Here is a 21719-nt window from a genome sequence, read left to right as displayed (position 1 = left end):
AGATTCAGGTACTGAACCCAACTCTGGTTCTCCAGGCTTGGAGAAGGGACAATGTGTCTGCAGATTCTTGGCCAGCATCACTCAGTGAAGTGGGAGAGGTGCAGAGGAGATGCAGCAGAGTGGGGCTGGGTCTGCAGGGCATGAGTGAGAGCAGAGGTTGGGTCTTTATTCCCTGGTACAGAAAAGGCGACGATGGCTCCAGCACATGGTCAGTGGGGACGGGGGTTAGCAATGGAGATGTTGGAAGCTGAGGCCCAGAATGCAAACCCACGTTGGAAGCATCAGGAGCTCCACCTGTGGCTGAGGGGGATACCAACATCAGAGGCGTTGGGAGATCTGGGTCTGTGGGCAGCTGGGGATGTGTTGGAAACCCCTTCTGGGAGGTTGGTGAAATTTGTATTTGCAATTTGGTTCAGATTCAATTGAAACAAAATAATCGAATTCTGAAGAAATGGGATTTTGCAAGCACTGCTTCAGATTGCTCACGGTTGAAGAAAAATAATTTAAATGAGACTCACCATGCTGGAACTGGAAGTTGACACCATTCTCCCTACCTCTGGTTCGTAACTACGGAGTTCTGCAAGCAAAAAAGTTTGCTCCATCCCCCCCCCCATGCAGAGAGATTGAGGGGTGACCTTATGGAGTTTATAAGAAAAACAAGTTTGTCCAGCTACCAGGTGCACATCAGAAGAGGGGGGGTGGGGGGTGGGGGGTGGGTGGAGAGAGAGAGAGACACACACAGTGAAACGAGAGTGACCCCCAACCCTTTGAAATGCAATCCTTTGTCATGTGTTACATCAGAACGCGGGCTCAATTTTAACTGCGTATTTTAACTGGGGTATGGAGCAATATGAACTGGGTGCGGGTCAATGGAACAAAGCACAAACTAGAAGGGCTGAAGGCTTGTGCAGGAATGTTTTCTGCTTCAGAGTCATGGAAGAAGGTTATGAGAGGCATTGAATGAATCTTTTCTCTTCGACAAAGTGTCACACTCTCGAGGACAGTGAATTGGGCTCAAGCCCGAAACGTTGGTTATGTATCTTTATCTTAGCAGGTCCAACAGTGTCCTTTAAATAGCAGAGTTTCTCCACCATCAGTCACGGGGTCTGCAGACTTTCCTGCTTTACTCTGACACACTCGAGGCCATGTTTCAGGTGAGAGAGAGCTCGATGTGCAGGGCCAGTTTGGAGTGGGTGGGTCTGCCAGCAACTGAGGTGGATGCCCGAACAATGCTGGAGTTAGAAGCACGTGGATGTGAAGGGGCCCCTCCCCAAACTCCCAGCGCGGCGCTCCCTCGGCCCCCTCCAACCCAGCGCGGCTCTCCCTCGGCCCCCTCCCCCAACCAGCGCGGCGCTCCTTCGGCCCCCTCCTCTCCAAGGCGCGGCGCTCCTTCGGCCCCCCTCTCCTAGCGCGGCGCTCCTTCGGCCCCCTCCAACTCCCAGCGCGGCGCTCCCTCGGCCCCCTCCAACTCCCAGCGCGGCGCTCCCTCGGCCCCCTCCCCCAACCTGCGCGGCGCTCCCTCGGCCCCCCCAACTCCCAGCGCGGCGTTCCTTCGGCCCCCCCAACCAGCGCGGCGCTCCTTCGGCCCCCCAACCCAGCGCGGCGCTCCTTCGGCCCCCTCCAACTCCCAGCGCGGCGCTCCCTCGGCCCCCTCCAACCCAGCGCGGCTCTCCCTCGGCCCCCTCCCCCAACCAGCGCGGCGCTCCTTCGGCCCCCTCCTCTCCTAGCGCGGCGCTCCGTCGGCCCCCTCCAACTCCCAGCGCGGCGCTCCGTCGGCCCCCTCCAACTCCCAGCGCGGCGCTCCTTCGGCCCCCTCCAACTCCCAGCGCGGCGCTCCCTCGGCCCCCTCCCCCAACCTGCGCGGCGCTCCCTCGGCCCCCCAACCAGCGCGGCGCTCCTTCGGCCCCCCCAATCCAGCGCGGCGCTCCTTCGGCCCCCTCCAACTCCCAGCGCGGCGCTCCCTCGGCCCCCTCCCCCAACCTGCGCGGCGCTCCCTCGGCCCCTCCCCCAACCTGCGCGGCGCTCCCTCTGCCCCTCCAACTCCCAGCGCGGCGCTCCCTCAGCCCCTCCAACTCCCAGCGCGGCGCTCCCTCAGCCCCTCCAACCCAGCGCGGCGCTCCCTCGGCCCCCACTCCCAGCGCGGCGCTCCCCTCGGCCCCCTCCAATTCCCAGCGCGGCGCTCCCTCGGCCCCCTCCAACCCAGCGCGGCGCTCCCTCTGCATTCTCCTCCCCTGCCGGCGCGGCGCTCCCTCGGCAACCCCTGTCCCCGGGAATGTCTGCCTTCTTCAAACCAAGCTGAATCCAAGCTCTCCGGCAGGTCCCAGCGAACTCGGGTTAACTCCTTTCCAGACCACCCGGCTGGGGCAGTGAGGGAGCTGACCTCCCTCTCCTGCAACCCCGGTGTGTCCTTCCTCGGGGCGCTCCTTCCCTTCCTCCTCCAGTTCCCCGGGGTGAACCGCGGGGCGCTCCCTCCCCCCCCACCTGTCCTGGCGTTGTTCTCGGGGCGCTCCCTCCCCCTGCCCGCCGCCAGCGGTGACCCACACGGGGCGCTCCCTCCCCTCCCTTCTCCCGGCACAGCGCCGCACCCACGGCCAGGTAGACGCAGCGCCCGCCCCTCCCCTCGCCGCCAAGGGAGCTCCTCCCCACCGCCCCTCCCCAAGGGGAAAGGACGCTCCCCACCGCCCTCCCCAAGGGGAAAGGACGCTGCTGCAATCGTCCCCTCCGACCGGGGGAACGGGGCAGGGAGACGCCGCGAGGGCCGGACAGAGGGACAGCGGCGCAGCACCTGCGCCGCGACCGGGACAGCCGGAGCGGGACGTCCCGGAGAAAGGCTCCCCACGGGGTTCGTTGTCTCTGCAGGTCGCTCCGCGCCGGGGCCGCCTTCGCAGAACCATTTTCCCCCCAGAACATCCCGTCTCGAAACTTTTCTGCCCTTTCCAAACTTTGTTCCTTTGGAAACTTCTGAGAGGAAAAGTTGGTGCGGCGATGGCGAGCGGCGGCTACCGGCCTCCCGGGAACACCACCGACTTTCTGGAAGAATGGAAGGCGAAGAGAGAGAAGATGAGAGCCCGCTTCGCCGCCGCCACCGGCTCTAACAACGCCGCCGACCCCGGCCCGGCCCCGACCCCGGTCCCGGCCCCGGCCCCGGCGGGCGAGCTGAACCACGGTGGCGGCGGTGTCCGGGCACCCGCTCCAGTCCCGCGGCGCGGAGACGAGGAAGGCAGAAGCGACGGCGCCGCCAGAACCTCGGCGGCGGACGGGGTCGAAGCGGAGCCGCCCCCCGCAACCCCGTCCCCCGCCGCCTCGCCGGCCCCGTGTCCCAAGAACAAGGAGAAGAAGAGCTCAGGACCGAGCGCCCGCAAAGGCAAGGGGCAGATCGAGAAGAGGAAGCTGAGGGAGAAGAGGAGGTCGACGGGGGTGGTCAACATCCCCTCCACTGAGGTAGCCCTTCTCACCTCCCCCTCTCCCCCCCGCCCCGCCTGCCCCCTCCCCCCCGCCCCGCCTGCCCCCTCCCCCCCGCCCCGCCTGCCCCCTCCCCCCCGCCCCGCCTGCCCCCTCCCCCCCCGCCCCGCCTGCCCCCTCCCCCCCGCCCCGCCTGCCCCCTCCCCCCCGCCCCGCCTGCCCCCTCCCCCCCGCCCCGCCCGCCCCCTCCCCCTCCCCCTCCCCCCCTCACCCCCCTCCCCCTCCCCCCCTCACCCCCCTCCCCCTCCCCCCCTCACCCACTCCCCCTCACCCACTCCCCCTCCCCCTCACCCACTCCCCCTCCCCCCTCACCCACTCCCCCTCCCCCCCTCACCCACTCCCCCTCCCCCCCTCACCCACTCCCCCTCCCCCCCTCACCCACTCCCCCTCCCCCCTCACCCACTCCCCCTCCCCCCCTCACCCACTCCCCCTCCCCCCCTCACCCACTCCCCCTCCCCCCCTCACCCACACCACCTCCCCACCCTCCCCACCCTCCCCACCTCCCCACCCTCCCCACCCTCCCCACCTCCCACCCTCCCCACCCTCCCCACCTCACCCACTCCCCCTCCCCACCTCACCCACTCCCCCTCCCCACCCTCCCCACCTCACCCACTCCCCCTCCCCACCCTCCCCACCTCACCCACTCCCCCTCCCCACCCTCCCCACCTCACCCACTCCCCCTCCCCACCCTCCCCACCTCACCCACTCCCCCTCCCCACCCTCCCCACCTCACCCACTCCCCCTCCCCACCCTCCCCACCTCACCCACTCCCCCTCCCCACCTCACCCACTCCCCCTCCCCACCCTCCCCACCTCACCCACTCCCCCTCCCCACCCTCCCCACCTCACCCACTCCCCCTCCCCACCCTCCCCAACTCCCCCTCCCCACCCTCCCCAACTCCCCCTCCCCACCCTCCCCAACTCCCCCTCCCCACCCTCCCCACCCTCCCCACCCTCCCCACCTCACCCACAGTGTGCATATCTGCATTTTCATACTTGAAGTGTTGTGTTCAGTTCATCCAGGAGGGATGAAGAAGCTATTGGGAGGGTGCAGAAGAGATTGTCTTATGGGGCAAGGTTAGCAGAACTGAAACTGTTCTCTTTGTAGTGAAGGATCAGAGGAGACTTCAGAGGTCTACAAGATTATTTTTGTGAAGTTTCAGATTAAGAAACATAAAACATAGAAACATAGAAGATAGTTCATTCGACCCTTCGAGCCTGCTCCGCCATTCAATGAGATCATGGCTGATCTTAAAGTTCAGTTCCCGGTCCCCGTCTTCTCTCCATAACCCTTAATTCCCTTATACTGAAGAAATATATCTAATTCCCTCTTAAATATATTCAATGAACCTGCCTCTACTGCTCTGTAGCAATGAATTCCACAGATTCATCACCCTCTGGGTAAAGAAATTCCTCCTCATCTCAGTCCTAAATGGTTTGCCTATTATCCTCGAACCATGGCACCGGGTTCCGGACTCCCCCACCATTGGAAATATCCCTTCCGCATCCATTCTGTCCAGTCCTGCCAGAATTTTATAGGTCTCTATGAGATCCCCTCTCAATCTTCTAAACTCCAGCGAGTACAATCCCAATTTGTGCAATCTTTCCTCATAAGTCATTCCTGCCATTCCTGGTATCAGCCTGGTGAATCGCCTCTGCACTCCCTCCATTGCAAGAACATCCTTCCTTAGATAAGGCAACCAAAACTGCACACAATACTCCAGGTGGGGTCTCACCAAGGCCCTGTACAGCTGCAGTAAGGTATCCTTGTTCCTAGACTCAAACCCTCTTGATATGAAGGCCAACCTACCATTTGCCTTTTTAACCGCCTGTTGTACCTGCATGCTCGCCTTCATTGACTGGTGCACAAGAACCCCTAGGTCTCTCTGCACTTCCTCATCTCCCAATCTATTGCCATTCAAATAGTAATCTGCCCTCCGGTTTGTATTACCAAAGTGGATAACCTCACATTAATCCACATTGTAGTGCATTTGCCATGGATCTGCCCAGTCCCTCAATTTGTCCAAATCACACTGGAGCTTCCTGACCCCCCCATTCCATGCACACAACCCCTCCTAGCTTAGTGTCATCTGCAAATTTGGAGCTATTACATCCAATCTCCTCATCTAGATCATTAATGTAAATTGTGAACAGCTGGGGTCCCAGTACAGATCCCTGTGGCACCCCACTGATTTCCACCTGCCACTCAGAAAACGAGCCATTTATCCCAACTCTCTGTCTTCTATCTGCCAGCCAGTTCTCAATCCACAACAATACCTTGCCCCCAATCCCATGAGCCTTGATTTTGCATGCCAGTCGTTTATGTAGGACCTTATTGAAGGCTTTTTGGAAATCCAGGTACACCACATCCACTGGCTCTCCCCCATCTATTTTACCTGTCACCATCTCAAAGCATTCCAATAGATTTGTCAAGCACGATTTACTTTTTGTAAATCCATGTTGACTCTGTCCGATCCCTTCTCTGCTAGTCAGAATGATACAAAGAGATGGGGATTGCATTAACAATGGCCAACGTGTACAAACATCAAGCAACATATGGAAATTGAGCCTCCCAATCTTTCAAAGGTCAAACATGAAAATGAATCAAATGTTATTACAAAAATATCCCTCTAACAAGGGAAAAAAAACAAAAGTTGGGCTCCCGTGTTTCAGCCGTTAAACAATGATTGTGCGGTTAATTCCGCTCCTCTACATTCACAGAAAACCAATGTTGGAAAGGATTGCCTTACATCGTATGAAAATGTTGAATAAATGGCCTCCACGTTTCTTCAAATTTAACCAAAGGGTCAACAGAACCAACTTCTGATTTTTTTCTAAACAGCAACATGCTCTAGTTTGGGAAAACCATTGAAAGGTAGTGGGTGTTTCGGGGTCTTTCCATTTGACTAGAACAAATCTCCTGGCTAATATCAGTAACAAATCCAATCACACGACGAGCTGAAGCAGATCAGTGGCCAGAGTCCAAAACTGGCCGTCCAAAACGTGCAGTCATAGGATGAGGTTGTAGGTCAATGAGCAAAACTGCTGAAATAATATCAAATACATCTTCCCAATATTTTTTTTCGGGGCAGGGCAGGACCAAAATGTGCGTGTCGGGGAAGCCACCTCAGAGTGACATCTGTCACAGATTGGGTTGATGCGAGCGAGCTTGTCCTGGGACATACGGGTTCTATGAACAACCTTAAACTGTATCAGAGAGTGTCGAGCACACATTGAAGTGTTAACTCATTGGAGAATATTCTCCCGTGTCTCTAGAGGTAAAGGAATCTGAAGTTCTCTTTCCTGTTCATTCTTAATTTTGTCAGAAATCACTGAATTTTTTTTCAGGACCAAATCATAAATTGTTGCTATTAAAAACTCTTCTGAAAAGGGTTTAAACATAAAATTTTATCAGTGACTTCAGTCTAATGTGGTATCAGAAAAGTAGATAAAGTAACATTTAAAAAGTTTCTAATCTGTAGATAGCTGAAAAAATGTCATCCAGGCAACTTCTACTTATTAGACATGAGATAGTTATCCATAAATTAGGCAATACTATACTTAATCTAGGGTTCTTATTCTGCCATAACATGAAGAAATTCTAGAATTAATAATATTAAAAAAAGCATATTGTCAAATTTAAGTGGTTGAATCGGATTAAGTATTTATATATTAAGATAGATAGTAGTTATAATCATTTATATGAACTGAATTACATACCTTTGCTGTCTAAAATTAAGTATGATTTGAATTGGTGAAAGATTTACCTATGACATTAATAGGACGTGTTAATTGTATTAAAATGAATATCTTTCCTCGAATTCAATATCTTTTTCAATCCATTTCTTGCAAGATTCTTCAAAAAATTTTTGAAGATCGGAATGCTTTGGTGAGGAGGTTTTTGTGGGAAGATAAAACAGTCAGGGTGTCATTACAGAAATGAACTTAGAAGGGTGCATTAAGAGGTTTGCAAACTTACTAATTTTCAGAATTATGAATCAGCACAGTTGAAATTTATTAACAGGATGTTTGAAGCGGATTATGGGATAATATTGAATGATGTCAGATTGGTTAACAGAAGAATTCTCAGTTATTAAGTAAATATAATTTGTCTGTGTTGAAACATTTAATGGAATTATAGAGTGAAAAAAATGAAATTATAGGTATCAAGGTAAAATCTTGGGTAAAACTCCTTTGTTTCAAAATAAGCTTTTTCCTTTTACAGTTAATAATCAACTTTTGAAGTTGTGGGATCGGAAAGGTATTAAATTAGTAGAAGATTGTTATGAAGCAGGATATTTTATTTCATTCCAAAGAATGAAAGAGAAATATGGAATATCTTCAAATACTCTTTTTTCTTATTATCAAATTAAAGCCCTATTGTTGGATAATTTTGGGCTTCCGTTATGGTTAGCCAGGTGGTCTATATTTGAAATATTACTGATGGTCGCAAGAAAGGATTTCTATTGAGATATATGCTTTATTGCAGAATAAAATGCTCAAGACAGATGTTTATAAATCTAAATTAAAGTGGGAAAAAGATTTGCTCATATCTAGCTCTCAGGATGACTGGATGAATCTATGCAAGGACAGTATGACTAAAATTGTAAATGTAAGGTACAGATTGGTTCATTATAATTTTCTTCATCAATTATATTTAACCCCAGAGAAATTAAAGAAACATAAATTTATTTCTTCTGATTTATGTTGTAGATGTTGGTTCTTTTTACATTCTACTTGGTTATGTGAGACGGTGAAACCTTTTTTGGGGGTAGATTTAAGGAACTTTTAGAAGCTGTTTTTAAAATGAAAATTTCACTTGATCCTTTGGTATTTTTATTGGGTTAGATTAAGAAATTGAGTTTGGAGTTAAAACTAAATGAATTTCAAATTGCTTTTTTGAGATTGGCCTTAACCTTGGCTGGAAAATGTTTGGCAATTACTTGGAACATTGAGACTAATTTGAGTATTCAGAGATGGGCATTTGGAGATGAGATCTTGTATTCTGTCGGAAAAGGTAACATAATTTACCTAATAATTATTCTTATTTTGTTAAAACTTGGAGCCCATATTTGGAACATATGGGGTGAATTATTAAACTTTTTCCCACACATTGATGGTGTTGCCCCGAACCAGGGCAAACAACTGATGGAGAGTTTGACGTTACGGTCTTTCTTTTTCTTTTTGGAGTAGTTTAGATGGGGGTGGGGAGGGGTGGGTGGGTTAGGGTAGGGGGTGGGGGCCGTAGGAGGTATATTTACAAAAACATCATGTATGTATTATGTTTTTCTTTATTTGTATTTTTTTGTTGTATGATTTATCATGATTAATAAATAAAAATTTCAAAAAATAGTTATTAAAAAAAGACTTGGGAATGCAGGCTGGAACCGCCTGAAATAGGTACAAGAATTGTGGTTTAAAAAAAATCATTTTAACTGCGTTAATACAAAGGAGACAATTTAGTAAATGATTGTTTAACATGGTCAATTAAGGGTAAAAAGTTAACTTTTAATGAATCCTTATGCTTCTTGGTGATTTTTGACACCCAAGTAAGTAAAACGATCAGTAACCAATCTAAATAGAGATTGTCCATAGATTGGAACATGCATATTCAATGGAAAAAGGCCCTTTTATTGAGGTTCAATTTATAACCAGAAAATCTACTAAACTGAGCAAGTAATAAGAGTCCTGCAGGGATCGATTTCTCAGGATATAGTAACAAGCCATCTGCTAGAATGGTTGGGGGGAGTGAACAAAATAGTACAGAGCAGTAAGGAGAAGGTTAGAATGCAAACAAATAAAGTTTGTAGTAAGTATTTGAATATGGATGGGCAGGTGATAGAGAAGGGAAATGCTCTGGAAGAAGATGAAGGGCAATTGGCAGGAAATGTAAGTAATGTTGTTATTAAAGATGAGGGAAAACAGGGATTAAAAATTGGGAAATCTCTGAAATTCATATATTTTAATGCCAGGAGTATTGTAAAAAAGGTGGATGAGCTGAAGGTGTGGATTGATACTTGGAAGTATGATGTGGTAGCGATTAGTGAGACATGGTTGCAGAAGGGATGTGATTGGCAACTGAATATCCCTGGGTTTCGTTGTTTTAGGTGTGATAGAGTCGGAGGGGCAAGAGGAGGTGGGGTTGCATTGCTTGTCAGGGAAAATATTACAGCGGTGCCTAGGAAGGAAAGATTAGAGGGCACATCCACGGAGGCTATTTGGGTGGAACTGAGGAGTAGGAAAGGAGAGGTTACACTTGTAGGGGTGTATTATAGACCACCCGGAGGGGACCGAGACCTAGAAGAGCAAATCTGTAGGGAGATAGTAGATATTTGTGATAAGCACAGGGTTGTAATTATGGGAGATTTTAATTTTCTACATATAGATTGGGAAACACATTCTGTGAAAGGACTGGATGGGTTAGAGTTTGTGAAATGTGTGCAAGATAGTTTTTTACAACAATATGTAGAGGTGCCGACCAGAGAAGGAGCAGTGTTAGATCTACTGTTGGCAAATGGGATGGGTCAAGTGACGGAGTTTAGTGTTGGCGAGCACTTCGGGTCCAGTGATCATAATGGCATCAGCTTCAATGTCATTATGGAAAGAAAGAAGTCAGGGCCAAGGGTTGAGGTTTTTGATTGGGGAAAAGCTAGATTTGAGGAGATGCGAAAGGACTTGCAGGGTGTGCATTGGGACAATTTGTTTTATGGGCAGGATGTAGTAGAGAGATGGAAGTCTTTTAAAGATCAGATTTTGAGAGTGCAAAAGCTTTATGTTCCTGTTAGGTTAAAAGGAGGGGCAAAAGGTTTGAGAGAGCCGTGGTTTTCAAGGAATATTGGAAACTTGGTTCGAAGAAAAAGGGAGGCGTACATTAGATATAAGAAGCATGGAGTTAAGGAGATGTTTGAAAGATACATTGAATGTAAGAGGAATCTTAAGAGAGGAATTAGGAAAGCTAAAAGAAGGTACGAGGAAACTATGGCAAGCAGGGTGAAAACTAATCCAAAAGAGTTCTACAAATATGTTAATGGTAAGAGGAAAGCTAGAGACAAAATTGGTCCCTTAGAAAATCAGAGCGGTAAACTGTGCGTGGAGCCTAGAGAAATGGGGGAGATATTGAACAGTTTCTTTTCTTCGGTATTCACTAAGGAGAAGGATATTGGGAGATGTGAGATAAAAAAAGCAAATTGGGTAAATATGGGGAATATAGAGATTACAAAAGGTGTAGTTTTAAGGCTTTTGAAGAATATAAAGGTGGACAAGTCTCCGGGACCAGACGGGATCTTCCCCAGGACATTGAGAGAAGTGAAGGAGGAAATAGCAGAGGCTCTGGCGGTAATTTTCCAAATGTCATTAGATATGGGGATAGTGCTGGAGGATTGGCGCATTGCGCATGTGGTTCCGTTATTTAAAAAGGGTTCAAGGAGGAAGCCTGGCAACTATCGGCCTGTAAGTTTGACGTCTGTGGTAGGTAAATTAATGGAGAAAATTCTTAGAGATAGTACTTGTAAACATCTGGATAGACAGGGTCTGATCAGGAGCACTCAACATGGATTTGTGGGAGGAAGGTCATGTTTGACCAATCTTATTGAATTTTTTGAAGAGGTGACTAGGAATGTGGATGAGGGTAGCGCAGTGGATGTTGTCTATATGGACTTCAGTAAGGCCTTCGATAAGGTACCACATGGAAGGTTAGTTAGGAAGGTGCAGTCTTTAGGTATAAATTTTGAGATAGTCAAATGGATTGAACATTGGCTGAAAGGGAGAGGCCAGAGAGTGGTAGTGGATAATTGTCTGTCAGGTTGGAGGCCAGTGACCAGTGGTGTGCCTCAAGGATCTGTATTGGGCCCATTGTTGTTCGTTATATACATTAATGATGTAGATGATGGAGTGGTGAATTGGATTAGTAAATATGCAGACGATACTAAGATAGGTGGAATAGTGGATAATGAAGAAGGTTTTCAAGGATTGCAGAGGGATTTGGGCTGCTTAGAAAAGTGGGCTGAAAAATGGCGGATGGAATTTAATGCTGATAAGTGTGAGGTGCTTCATTTTGGTAAGAAGAATCAGAATAGGACATACGTGGTAAATGGGAGAGCATTGAGGAATACAGAAGAGCAGAAAGATTTAGGAGTAACGGTACATCGTTCCCTGAAGGTAGAAACTCACGTGAATAGGGTGGTGAAGAAGGCTTTTAGTATGCTGGCCTTTATCAATCATTGCATGGAATATAGGAGTTGGGAGGTGATGTTGAGATTGTATAAGACGTTGGTGCGGCCTCATTTGGAGTTCTGTATGCAGTTCTGGTCACCTAATTATAGGAAGGATATAAACAGAGTGGAGAGAGTGCAGAGAAGGTTTACCAGAATGTTGCCTGGGTTTAAGCATCTAGAGTATAGGGAGAGATTGGACAGATTGGGTCTTTATTCTTTGGAGCGTAGAAGGTTGAGAGGGGATTTGATAGAAGTATTTAAGATTATGAAAGGGATAGACAGAGTGGATGTGGATAGACTATTTCCGTTAAGAGGAGGAAAGATTAAAACAAGAGGACATGAGTTAAGAATTAAGGGGCATAGGTTTAGAGGTAACATGAGGGGGAACTTCTTTACTCAGAGAGTGGTAGCCGTGTGGAATGATCTTCCGGGAGAAATAGTGGCGGCGGAGTCAATTGTATTATTTAAGAAAAGGTTGGACAGGAATATGGATGAGAAGAAGATGGAGGGTTATGGGCATTGTGCAGGGAGGTGGGACTAGAAAGGGGTGTTTGGTTCGGTGCGGACTTGAAGGGCCTAATGGCCTGTTTCCGTGCTGTAATTGTTATGTTATGTTATGCATGTAGTGATGTATCCCATCCCCACGAATAATGCCAAATATATTTGGTGAGTCACAAAGATTGATTCCCCAGGGTTCCAGTGCAATGTCAAATTACAAAGGGTTCAAAGAACAACCGTGTCTAGTTTGTCCTCAAGAGGTCTACAAGATTCTGAGAGGCATAGATAGGGTGGACAGTGGCACCATTTTTCCCGGGAAACAATAGCAAATCCTAGAGGACGTTTGTTTCAGATGAGAGAAGGAAAATTTAATTGTTCAATTGTTTATACTTTAAATATCAATAAAAATATTTTCAAAAGAAAGGAAAGAACATTTAGGGGAGATGTTAGGGTTTTTTCCCCACGGAGTGGTGGGAGCCTGGATGCCTTGTCAGTGGTGGTGGTGCAGGTTGGTACAATCACAGCAGGCACGTGGATGTAAGAAAATACGGTAAAATCCAGACTGCTTGGAATTTCGGATTTTCTGGATTTTCGGGCGGGTACTTCTAAAGTTCAAATTCAAGGAGGAATAAAGAATAGGTGAACAGGTAAATTCTCCTAATTTATTCCTTGGTATTTATGCATCATTTATCAAAACAGGCAGTTTTAGAGAAAAATGCCACTGTGCATCTGTGGTGCTTGCGCACACACACGAAACCCACTAAATTAAAAAAGGGTGAGAGTTTTTGAGAAGTCCAGATTCTCGGCTTGTTTGGATTTTGGGCATGCAGATTTTTGGACCTACTGTGCTATTCCATTGAGGGTATGCATACTATGCTATGCTATGCATGTGAGGTAGGGAAGGTGTCGATAGGTTGGCACAACATCGTGGGCCAAAGAGTCTTTGCTATGTGGTAATGCTCGTTCCGGTTACGGGCACACCCTGAGAACAGTGCTGATCCTGGGGACCCACTTGGGACCACTTATACCTAACAGTTCCAATTCTGGAGACAGCTGCGCAGGGGGAAAAGGCTGTTGACTGTTCAGTATTTCCAACATTTTCTGTTTCAGGCACTCTTTAATTCAACAAGAGGTATGATAGTCGTCGACTTGAAAATGTTTAAATTTCTGTAGGCACAAGAGAATACAGCAGCGGCTGGGTAATCTCCTGCAGGTCTATCTCTGAACTCCAGGAAGTCATTAGCTTTTATCAGTTACGTCCTGTAAACCCTGACTGTTTAGAATATACAGCAAAATACCAGCTTTGCAGTTGTGCCATTTCAGAGGATTGGATGGATGCAGCAGGAAAACGGTTAGCGCAACATCTAGGGTCGGGGTTCGAATCCCGCACTGTCTGTAATGAGTTTGTACATTCTCCCCGTGTCTGCATGGGTTTTCCCCGGGGGCTTCAGTTTCCTCCCACCCTTCAAAACGTATGGGGGTTGAAGGTCGATTGCGTGTAATTGGGCAGCATGGGCCGGCAGGATGTTACCGTGCTTGTGTCTGGGGGACAAACATGAATGGTGTTGATGAGTATCACATCAACAGCCTCTTCCCGTCCGCCACCAGATTCTGAACCTACCTCACTTTTTTCTTTTGCACTAATTATTTTATTCGTTTAAAAGAAAATCTTGTATTTACTGAACTCTATAGCATTTTTGTACCTGTAATCCACAATACCTGCTGCAGCAGAACGGCAAATTTTGTGACAATAAACCTGATTCTGATTAATCAAGAAAGCAGCAACCTTTGCAATATGTAAAACTGCTGCAATTAGAAGAGACATTGGATGGGCTAGGTGTGTATTCGTTATAGAGGAGCCACTTTCATGAGTCAGAAAAGTTGAGGGGTTTAGACTAAAGGTGGGCAAATGGGGTCTGGCTCGGGTAGAGGTTGGGCCAAAGGCCTGTTTCCATGCTGTGCAACTCGATGACTCCTCGACTCATGCAGTGGGAATAAAAAGGAAACTGGAAAAGTGAATGTCCCACAGGTGCAGGTGAAACTAATAGGCAATAAATAATTTGTTTTCAGAATGGAATGCGTTGCAACCTATACCCACTTAATGAGGAAGGCAGGGATCTAATGACAGTGAGGCGCTTTGGTGATTAAGTGAAGAAATGTATAAAAAGTACAAGAGGAATCACTGGGACCAAGAATTTGCAATGATGGTGGATGCATTGGTTTGCCTTTGGAGAAGCCCTTCCACTCAAAGTGTGAACTAGTGGCGCTTCCGACCACAAGGTTGAGGCCATTTCATTAGATATATTCAAAGGGGAGTTGGATGCGGCCACAGAGGATTACAGCACAGAAAACAGGCTCTTTGGCTCTTTTGTGAAATCACAAAATGATCTTTGAAACCCCAGTTCAAATTGCCCATGTAAACATTGACCATGGAGGCCGCAGATCATACGCTGATTATAGATCACTACAGCACAGAAATAGGCATCGTTGACCCTTCTAGTCTGTGCCAAACTATTATTCTGCCCTGTCCCACTGTGACCTGCACCCAGGCCATATCCCTTCAGACCCCTCCCATCCATGTACCTGTCCCATTTTTTCTTAAATGTTAAAACTGAGCCTGCATTCACCACTTCAGCCGGAAGCTCATTCCACACCCCACCACTCTCTGTGTGAAGATGTTTCCCCTTTCACCCTTAACCAATGCTCTCTGGTTTGTATCTCACCAACCCTCAATGGAAAAAGCCGACCTACATTTACTCTGTCTGTCCCCCTCATAATTTTAAATACCTCAATCAAATCTCCCCTCATTCTTTTGCACTCCAGGGAATAAAGTCCTAACCTGTTTAATCTTTCCCTGTAACTCAGTTCCAGTAAAATTCTAGTAAATCCTCTCTGCACTCTTTCAATCTTTCCTGTCGTTAGGTCATCAAAACAGCACACAATACTCCAAATATGGCCTCACCAATGTCTGGTAGAACTTTGCCACAACATTTCAACTCCTGTATTCAAGACTTTGATTTATGGTGAACTGGATCATGGTGCATGGAAAGAAAGCAGGAACAAGGGATTGAGATTGCATGATTGCATTGGATGGTAGTGCAGGCTTGGAGGGCTGAATGGCCTCCTGCACCTATTTTCTATGGTTCTGCAGGTCAGGACCTAGCCACTGCTGCTCAAGATGGTGAGTGAGGGAGAGAAAAGGCGACAGAGGTCTTGGTATCATGAAGCTGGTGGAAAACCTTCAGAATGGAAGCAGAAAATCACATCCAAGGCAACTTAATTTTTGGGGGGGGGGGAAAACTAAAGCTGTATTTTAACAAGCAGGTTTGAAATAAGCTGGGGTGGCACGTTTACCACAACGCTGTTACAGCGCCAACGATTGGGTCCAGAGTTCGAATCCCGCACTGTCTGCAAGGAGTTTGTACATTCTCCCCATGTCTGTGTGGGTTTTCTCCAAGGACTCTGGTTTCCTCCCACCGTTCGAAACGTATGGGGTTTGTGGGTTAATTGGGTGGCATGGGCTCATGGGCTGGAAGGGCCTGTTACCACTCTGCTTGTCCAAATTTAAAAAATAATTAATTGGATTGGTAGTTATGGACGTCCTCTTGCTGAACTATTGAAGAGCTTAGAATTGGGAGTGGTATCTAGTCATGTAGAACATTACAACACAGAACAGGCCCTTCAGCCCCTCCTGTTGTGCTGACCTATTTCACAACAATCTAATCTTTCCTGACCTTGCACACATGACCTATTTCTCTTGCATCCATGTGCCTTTCTGAGAGTCTTGGGGGATTTAAGGGTACTTGATTCAAGGTGGCGGAGGGGAGATTAAAGGAGATGTGTGAGGCAAGCTTTTTTTCCACGGGGAATGGTAGGTGCCGAGACTCTGCTGCCAGGAGTTCTGATGGAAGCACGTTTTATGGTAGTGTTTAAGAGGCTTCTAGATGGACACATGAATCTGAAGGAACAGAGGGAGGAAGTGGCTGCGGACTGAGGTCAATGGACTTGCACCAGGTGGCAGGCTGCTGGAGATTGGGAACCAGGTACCAGAACCAGGATTCAGGAGGGGGCCAAGAAAGGATCCCAAAGATCCCTGGGCACTGAAGGCTTCCTTGTCATGTTGCAGGTTTGGATCTGGAACTCAGGTTGCCGATGGATCGAACTGGAGTGGATGTGGCTGCAGGAGCCCTGGAGGCAAATCGACGGACACTCAATGATTCTGGGGGGGGGGGGGGGGCTCTCTTTTGTTTCTCTTTCTCTGACTGTAAGGGGCACCGCCAGGCAATGCTGATGGTGAAACCAAGGCAATTTCGTGTAATAGTACATTTCTGTTTTATGACATTACAGTAAATAGCATCTGATCGGATGTACAGAACTCCAAGCATCAAAAATTCTCACCTGGGTAACAGGGCAACTCTCAGACTGAAGGAGTCATTTTTTTAATTCAGAAGAATGAGAAGTGAATTCCTTGAAAATTTGGAGGTGCTTGGGTAGGTTGGACACTGCTTGTAAAGGGTGAGAGAGTGGAGCTGGTGTTGCATGCACAAGATGAGCCATCAGACATTCGTTTTTAAGGTTTACCTATTTGTTTCATGCCTCCTTCTGTGAATGTTTCACAAAGCTGTGTAAAGAACACAATTTACAGAGTGAAAACATGACGCTGGAGAAACTCAGCAGGTCAGACAGTACCCTTTATAGAGCAAAGATAAAGATACATAACCAACGTTTTGGGCTTGAGCCCATAATCAAGGTATGAGCAGAATGTCAGCAGGCACCCGAAAAAATGGTGGGGGGAAGGACAGGGGGAGGTGCAAGGTCCCATAGGTAAGAGGCATTAAGATAAGGGAGGGGGGCACAGCAGCAAACGGAGGGAGAGAGAGATGGCTCTGAATGGAGAGGGAAGGGGTGGAGAGTTAGAGGAAAGAAGACAGAGAGATGGGCAAGAGAGGGAGAACAGGGAGAGAGTGGGTTCAAATAAACAAGAGAAGTCAATGTTAAAGCTACCTGGTTGGAGAGGGCCCAGATGGAAAATTAGGTGTTACTCCTCCAATTTGTAGGTGGCCCTGATTTGGCAGTGGATGAGGCCATGGACAGACATGTTGGCTTGGGAGTGGGGCGCAAGATTGAAATGGATGGCTACTGGGAGATCCCTGTCATTGACGTGGACAGAGTGAAGGTGCTCAGTGATCTCCCAGTTTGCATTCCAGAAGGGCCGCAATGGGAGCAGCGGATGCAGAGGACAAGTCACATGGATACACAAGTCAGGTGTTGCTTCACTTGGAAGGGTGGAGAAGAACGAGGGCCCTTCTCCAATTTCTCATTCTGCCACTTAATTGTGTGGCTGAAACCCTCTGCTTATTTATTAAAAAAATGAATCAGCATTTGCCTGGAGCTGTTGATGTGCTGGAATGCAAGTGGGGTTGGGAGATGGTCGGTGAATACTTCATCTTGTTTCTCATTGTAATGTATAATTCAGATGGGAGCAGAGTGTGTATGTGTAACAGAGAGATACACGTGATTGTGTGTTGTCATGAAGCCAGCCCAGCTGTCTGGCACGCAGCAGTACTAGATACTGCAATACCTGTTGAACAAGATCTGAAGAGCAAGTTGCAAGTGATGGGACAGTTGTGCACTGGGTCACCAGCTCTGCTGCCGAGATGGATGGTGTCGGCCAAACCATTTGACTGAGGCTCTACTTGTTCAAAATGTCATCGACGATTTAATCCTCTCTCTCCACAAAGCTACTTCGTCATGAAGGCAGATGTGGATTAGTTAGTTAATCCAGTGAATTTCAACCATTGGAAACCATCAAAAGTTTCAGAGCCAATTAAATGCTCTTGAAGTGCCGAGTTTGAGTGTAGTTGTAGTCTTAAAGTAGTAGAATTCTCTGTCCATGCTGCCTTTGTTTAAGACACAATAGGGGAATTTGGGTTATGGGCACAGGTGGATGGAGCTGTGCCCATGGCCAGATGAACCATAATCTTGTGAATGGTGGAGCAGGATCGATGGGCCAAATGGCCGACTCCAGCACCTGTTTCAAATTTCTTGTGTTTTTATGTAAATTCGGCTTCTCTGAGGGGATGCATTGTTCATTGTAATGCAGGAAATTTGGGCAGGGTAAGATGCTTGTTGATGACAAATGAATTTGTGTTCTGACAAATTGTGACTGTCAGCTCCATGTGGGTTCTCTTGGACTGTTGACAATGTTTTGCTGGATTTCGTTGTGACCAGTGTTTGCGCCATAATCCCCTCTGCCTCGCCATTGACCGTTTGACCGGAATCTCGATGATGTCGGAGAAACAATGGACAGGGTGCTCTGAGGGGATGTTTCTCTGAAGCAAAGCTGATGAAGGATCCTGGACAAATGGGTTTGAGACCTGAAATGTTAGCTCTTTCTCTCTCCACAGATGCTGTGTAACCTGCTGAGTGTTTTAAGCATTTAATCTTTTTATTTCAGATTTCCATCCTCTGCAGGTTTTTTGATTTTTACAGAGGATTTTTTTTGCCTGCCCTCAAGGGCAGTCTCCTTTGTGACTGAATGTCCCATTGTGACGTCAGTGCTTCAACAGTGATGCCTTGCTGTTACTTGTCACTTCATGTCTGGCTCCAACTTCCCAGCCAGATTCTCCAACACTGATTGTGACTGAATTATCTGTAATAGCCTGCATGTTTTCTGCAGGTATTGTCAGATCAGATACAATTTATTGTCGTGTAATAAAACAGAAATGTAAATATTATGCAGCATTGCCTTTAGTTTGCCCTAAGTAAAACACGAAAGTCTGCAGATATTGTGATTGAAGTAAAAACACAATTCTGGAGAAACTCAGCAGGTCACACAGTGCATATAGAAAAGATACAAAACCACTGTTTCGTGCTTGAGCCCTTCATTAAGGTACCTTGATGAAGGGCTCAAGCCCGAGACGTTGGTGCTGTATCTATATCTTTGCTGTATAAAGTTCGCTGTTTGACCTGCTGAGTTTCTCCAGCATTGTATTTTCAGCCTGCCAGATTTGCCATGAGCATTACCCGGTGCCCCTTACAGTCAGAGAAAGAAAAGCAAAAGAGAGTCCCTGCCCCTCTTCACCCCACCCCCTGAGTCACCGAGTGTCCGTGGATTCACCTCCAGTGCTCCCACAGCCACACAAGACCCCAGTTCACGCCATTGGCAACCAGAGCCCAGATCCAAACCTCTTCGCACCCAGGGCCCATCGGGAGCCCTTCTTGCCCGCAGCACCCGCTCGAAGATTCTGAGGATTTGGCAATTTCCTATGAATGAGGTGCCAGATTCAGGACTCAAGTGTTTTGTGTACTGCATGTTAATTTTCCTAGATTCTCAAGAGAACTTGGTGTAGAATTATTGATGCTTTGTATTAACGTAATGCTTGCGTTGCATTTCCCAACATCTTTTGCTTTGGAGTTGGTAAGATGCAGTTATTTCACTTTCTTTAAATGGTTGTCATGGTAATTCTTCCAATTCATGTGCAGATTGTAATTGTTCTTGTTGTAAATGTTATTTGAGTGCTACTGGTTCGATTTGAATAAAAATGCAGGAGTAGATTGAAATACAGAATTTGGAACTGTGTTTTAAATTAACTTTGATATCAGTTCATTTTGTGCATTGCCGTCTACAGTTTCTGATCAAAGTTCTAACAACTTTTGAGATGGGATCAGGGACACCGCAGTTTGGCCCCTTGAACTATCCATTCAAGTGGGGCTGCTCTTCTTCATCTCCAGTTCCCAAATCCGTTCATTCTTCTGGTAATTGATGTTTTCAGTGCATTCAAACACGGTTTTCTGGAATAAAGAATCCTAAAGTCTCACCACTATCTGGTTGAATAGATTGCTAGTTTCAGGCCTCAATTCCTTGTACTTTTATTTGAGGGTGCGATGATCTTGAGATCTCCTGGTCAAGGGGAAATACCCTCCCTGTCTCCGCCTGGTATCACCCCTCTTTCTCCTAACTCTAGGGAACTCTAGTGTCCTCCAACTTTCCTTGTTGGACAGACACCCCACCCATCAGATTTGTTGAGTCGTGAGTGTTTTTTGTGAAGCAAAGATAGAGATGCATAACTAACATTATGGGCCTGAGCCCTTCATCGTACCGTGATGCCGACCTTGAAGGTACCTACCTTGATGAAGGGGTCAGGCCAAAACATTGGTAATGAATCTTTATCTTTGCTTCAGAAAGAATGCTCGTGACTTGCTGAGTTTCTCCAGCATTTTTGTGTCAACTCTATAATCACAGTGTCTGCAGGTTTATTGACGTGGCTAAGTTTATAAATATTTCAGAAGAGCATGCTGCATGTCTGTCTCCAGTGGGGTCATGGTGATTTGGGTGCCCTGTGGGGACCAGTGACCACGGCGCCTTCTTGTCAGCTGGGAATGGAGGCAATCTTACCTGTATCAGAGGGTCATCAAAATCGAGATATCGACAATTACCAGGAGCATTGCTCAAATTGTGAGGACCCTTTCCCTCCAGCTCACAGGATCTTTGACCCACTATCGTCAGGAAGGAGGTACAGGAGCATCAAAATCAGGACTGCTAGGCGAGGAAATAGCTTCTTCCGCAGGCTTTAAGATTGATTGCAACCGAGTAAATCATCCCTATATATTTATTTATATATGTGATTATTATGTGCTATGTATGCACGTGGACCATGGTTGGAGAAATGCTGTTCTGTCTACACAGGTCAGATGATGGTAAAGTTGAACTTGAGTTGATGGTAAAGTTGAACTTGAGTTGATGGTAAAGTTGAACTTGAGTTGAGGGTACTCACTACAGGTTGGGTCATCGTTGAGTAGCTTAGACTTCCTGCCAAGCCTCCGCCTCCAGTTCCTGTAGAGCTGTTTCTTTGCATTCAATGAATGTGGGGCATCTCTAGCTCTACATTTGTGGTCAACCAGCTCCTTGATCTCTTGCTCATTCTGAGCAGGCGTGTCCTGACAAGCTGGAGGCCAGGACCATGTGAGATTGTGGGCTGGAGCTGCGGTGGGAGTGTGGACAGGATTGAGAGCAGGAGGTGGGAGCATGAATGACGGGGTGGGCGAAGAAGGTAGGAAGGAAGCATTGGGTGACTGGATAGGCTCAAAGCCAATGGACTATGTGCTCTCCAAATTGTTTGTGGAGGTTTAAATTTTAAATTTTATTTACAACACATTAGAAGCTTATTCCAGCCTTCTCTAAATTTGGAAAGACTGCGTGCAGATTGGGAGTCTGCTTCACTGAGCATCAAGTGACAGGGATCTCCTAGTGGCCAACCACTTCAATTCCCATGCTCACATATCTGTCCACAATCTCGTACGATCCCACCAAGACCACCGGTAAGGTGAAGGAATAACACTTGATTTTCCTTCTGGGCACGCTCCAACTAGATAGCATTAACATTGGCTTCTGCAAGCCCATTCACATTCTCCCTCACTTCCCTGTCCCCTCATCTTCTTTCTTCCAGCTCTCCACCCCCTTTCCCTCTCTATTCACAGAGCCATCCCCCCTCCCCCTGTTTGCTGGTGTGTCCTCCTCCCTTATCCTCCTATTACTTCCTGCCTT

At 47.6% G+C, this 21719-nt stretch overlaps 1 protein-coding gene across 2 annotated transcripts in view; it reads left to right on the top strand.

Annotated features, from left to right (window-relative positions):
- The first annotated feature begins 848 nt into the window (after nucleotides 1–848).
- The window catches only part of pawr (PRKC, apoptosis, WT1, regulator), a 106986-nt gene continuing 86115 nt past the window's right edge, over nucleotides 849–21719 (top strand). Inside the window, exons 1-2 of one of the 2 annotated variants that reach the window (XM_069904368.1) lie at nucleotides 849–1154; nucleotides 2860–3441. In XM_069904368.1, coding sequence (XP_069760469.1) covers nucleotides 1146–1154; nucleotides 2860–3441 — 591 coding nt within the window. In that variant the 5' untranslated portion in view covers nucleotides 849–1145. The remainder of the gene's footprint in view (nucleotides 1155–2859; nucleotides 3442–21719) is intronic. The other variant, XM_069904367.1, reaches the window with a different exon arrangement.

This window comes from Narcine bancroftii, chromosome 11, assembly GCF_036971445.1.
Source record: "Narcine bancroftii isolate sNarBan1 chromosome 11, sNarBan1.hap1, whole genome shotgun sequence".
Classification (NCBI taxonomy): Eukaryota; Metazoa; Chordata; class Chondrichthyes; order Torpediniformes; family Narcinidae; genus Narcine; species Narcine bancroftii.
This window is presented reverse-complemented; position numbering and strand designations above follow the sequence as displayed.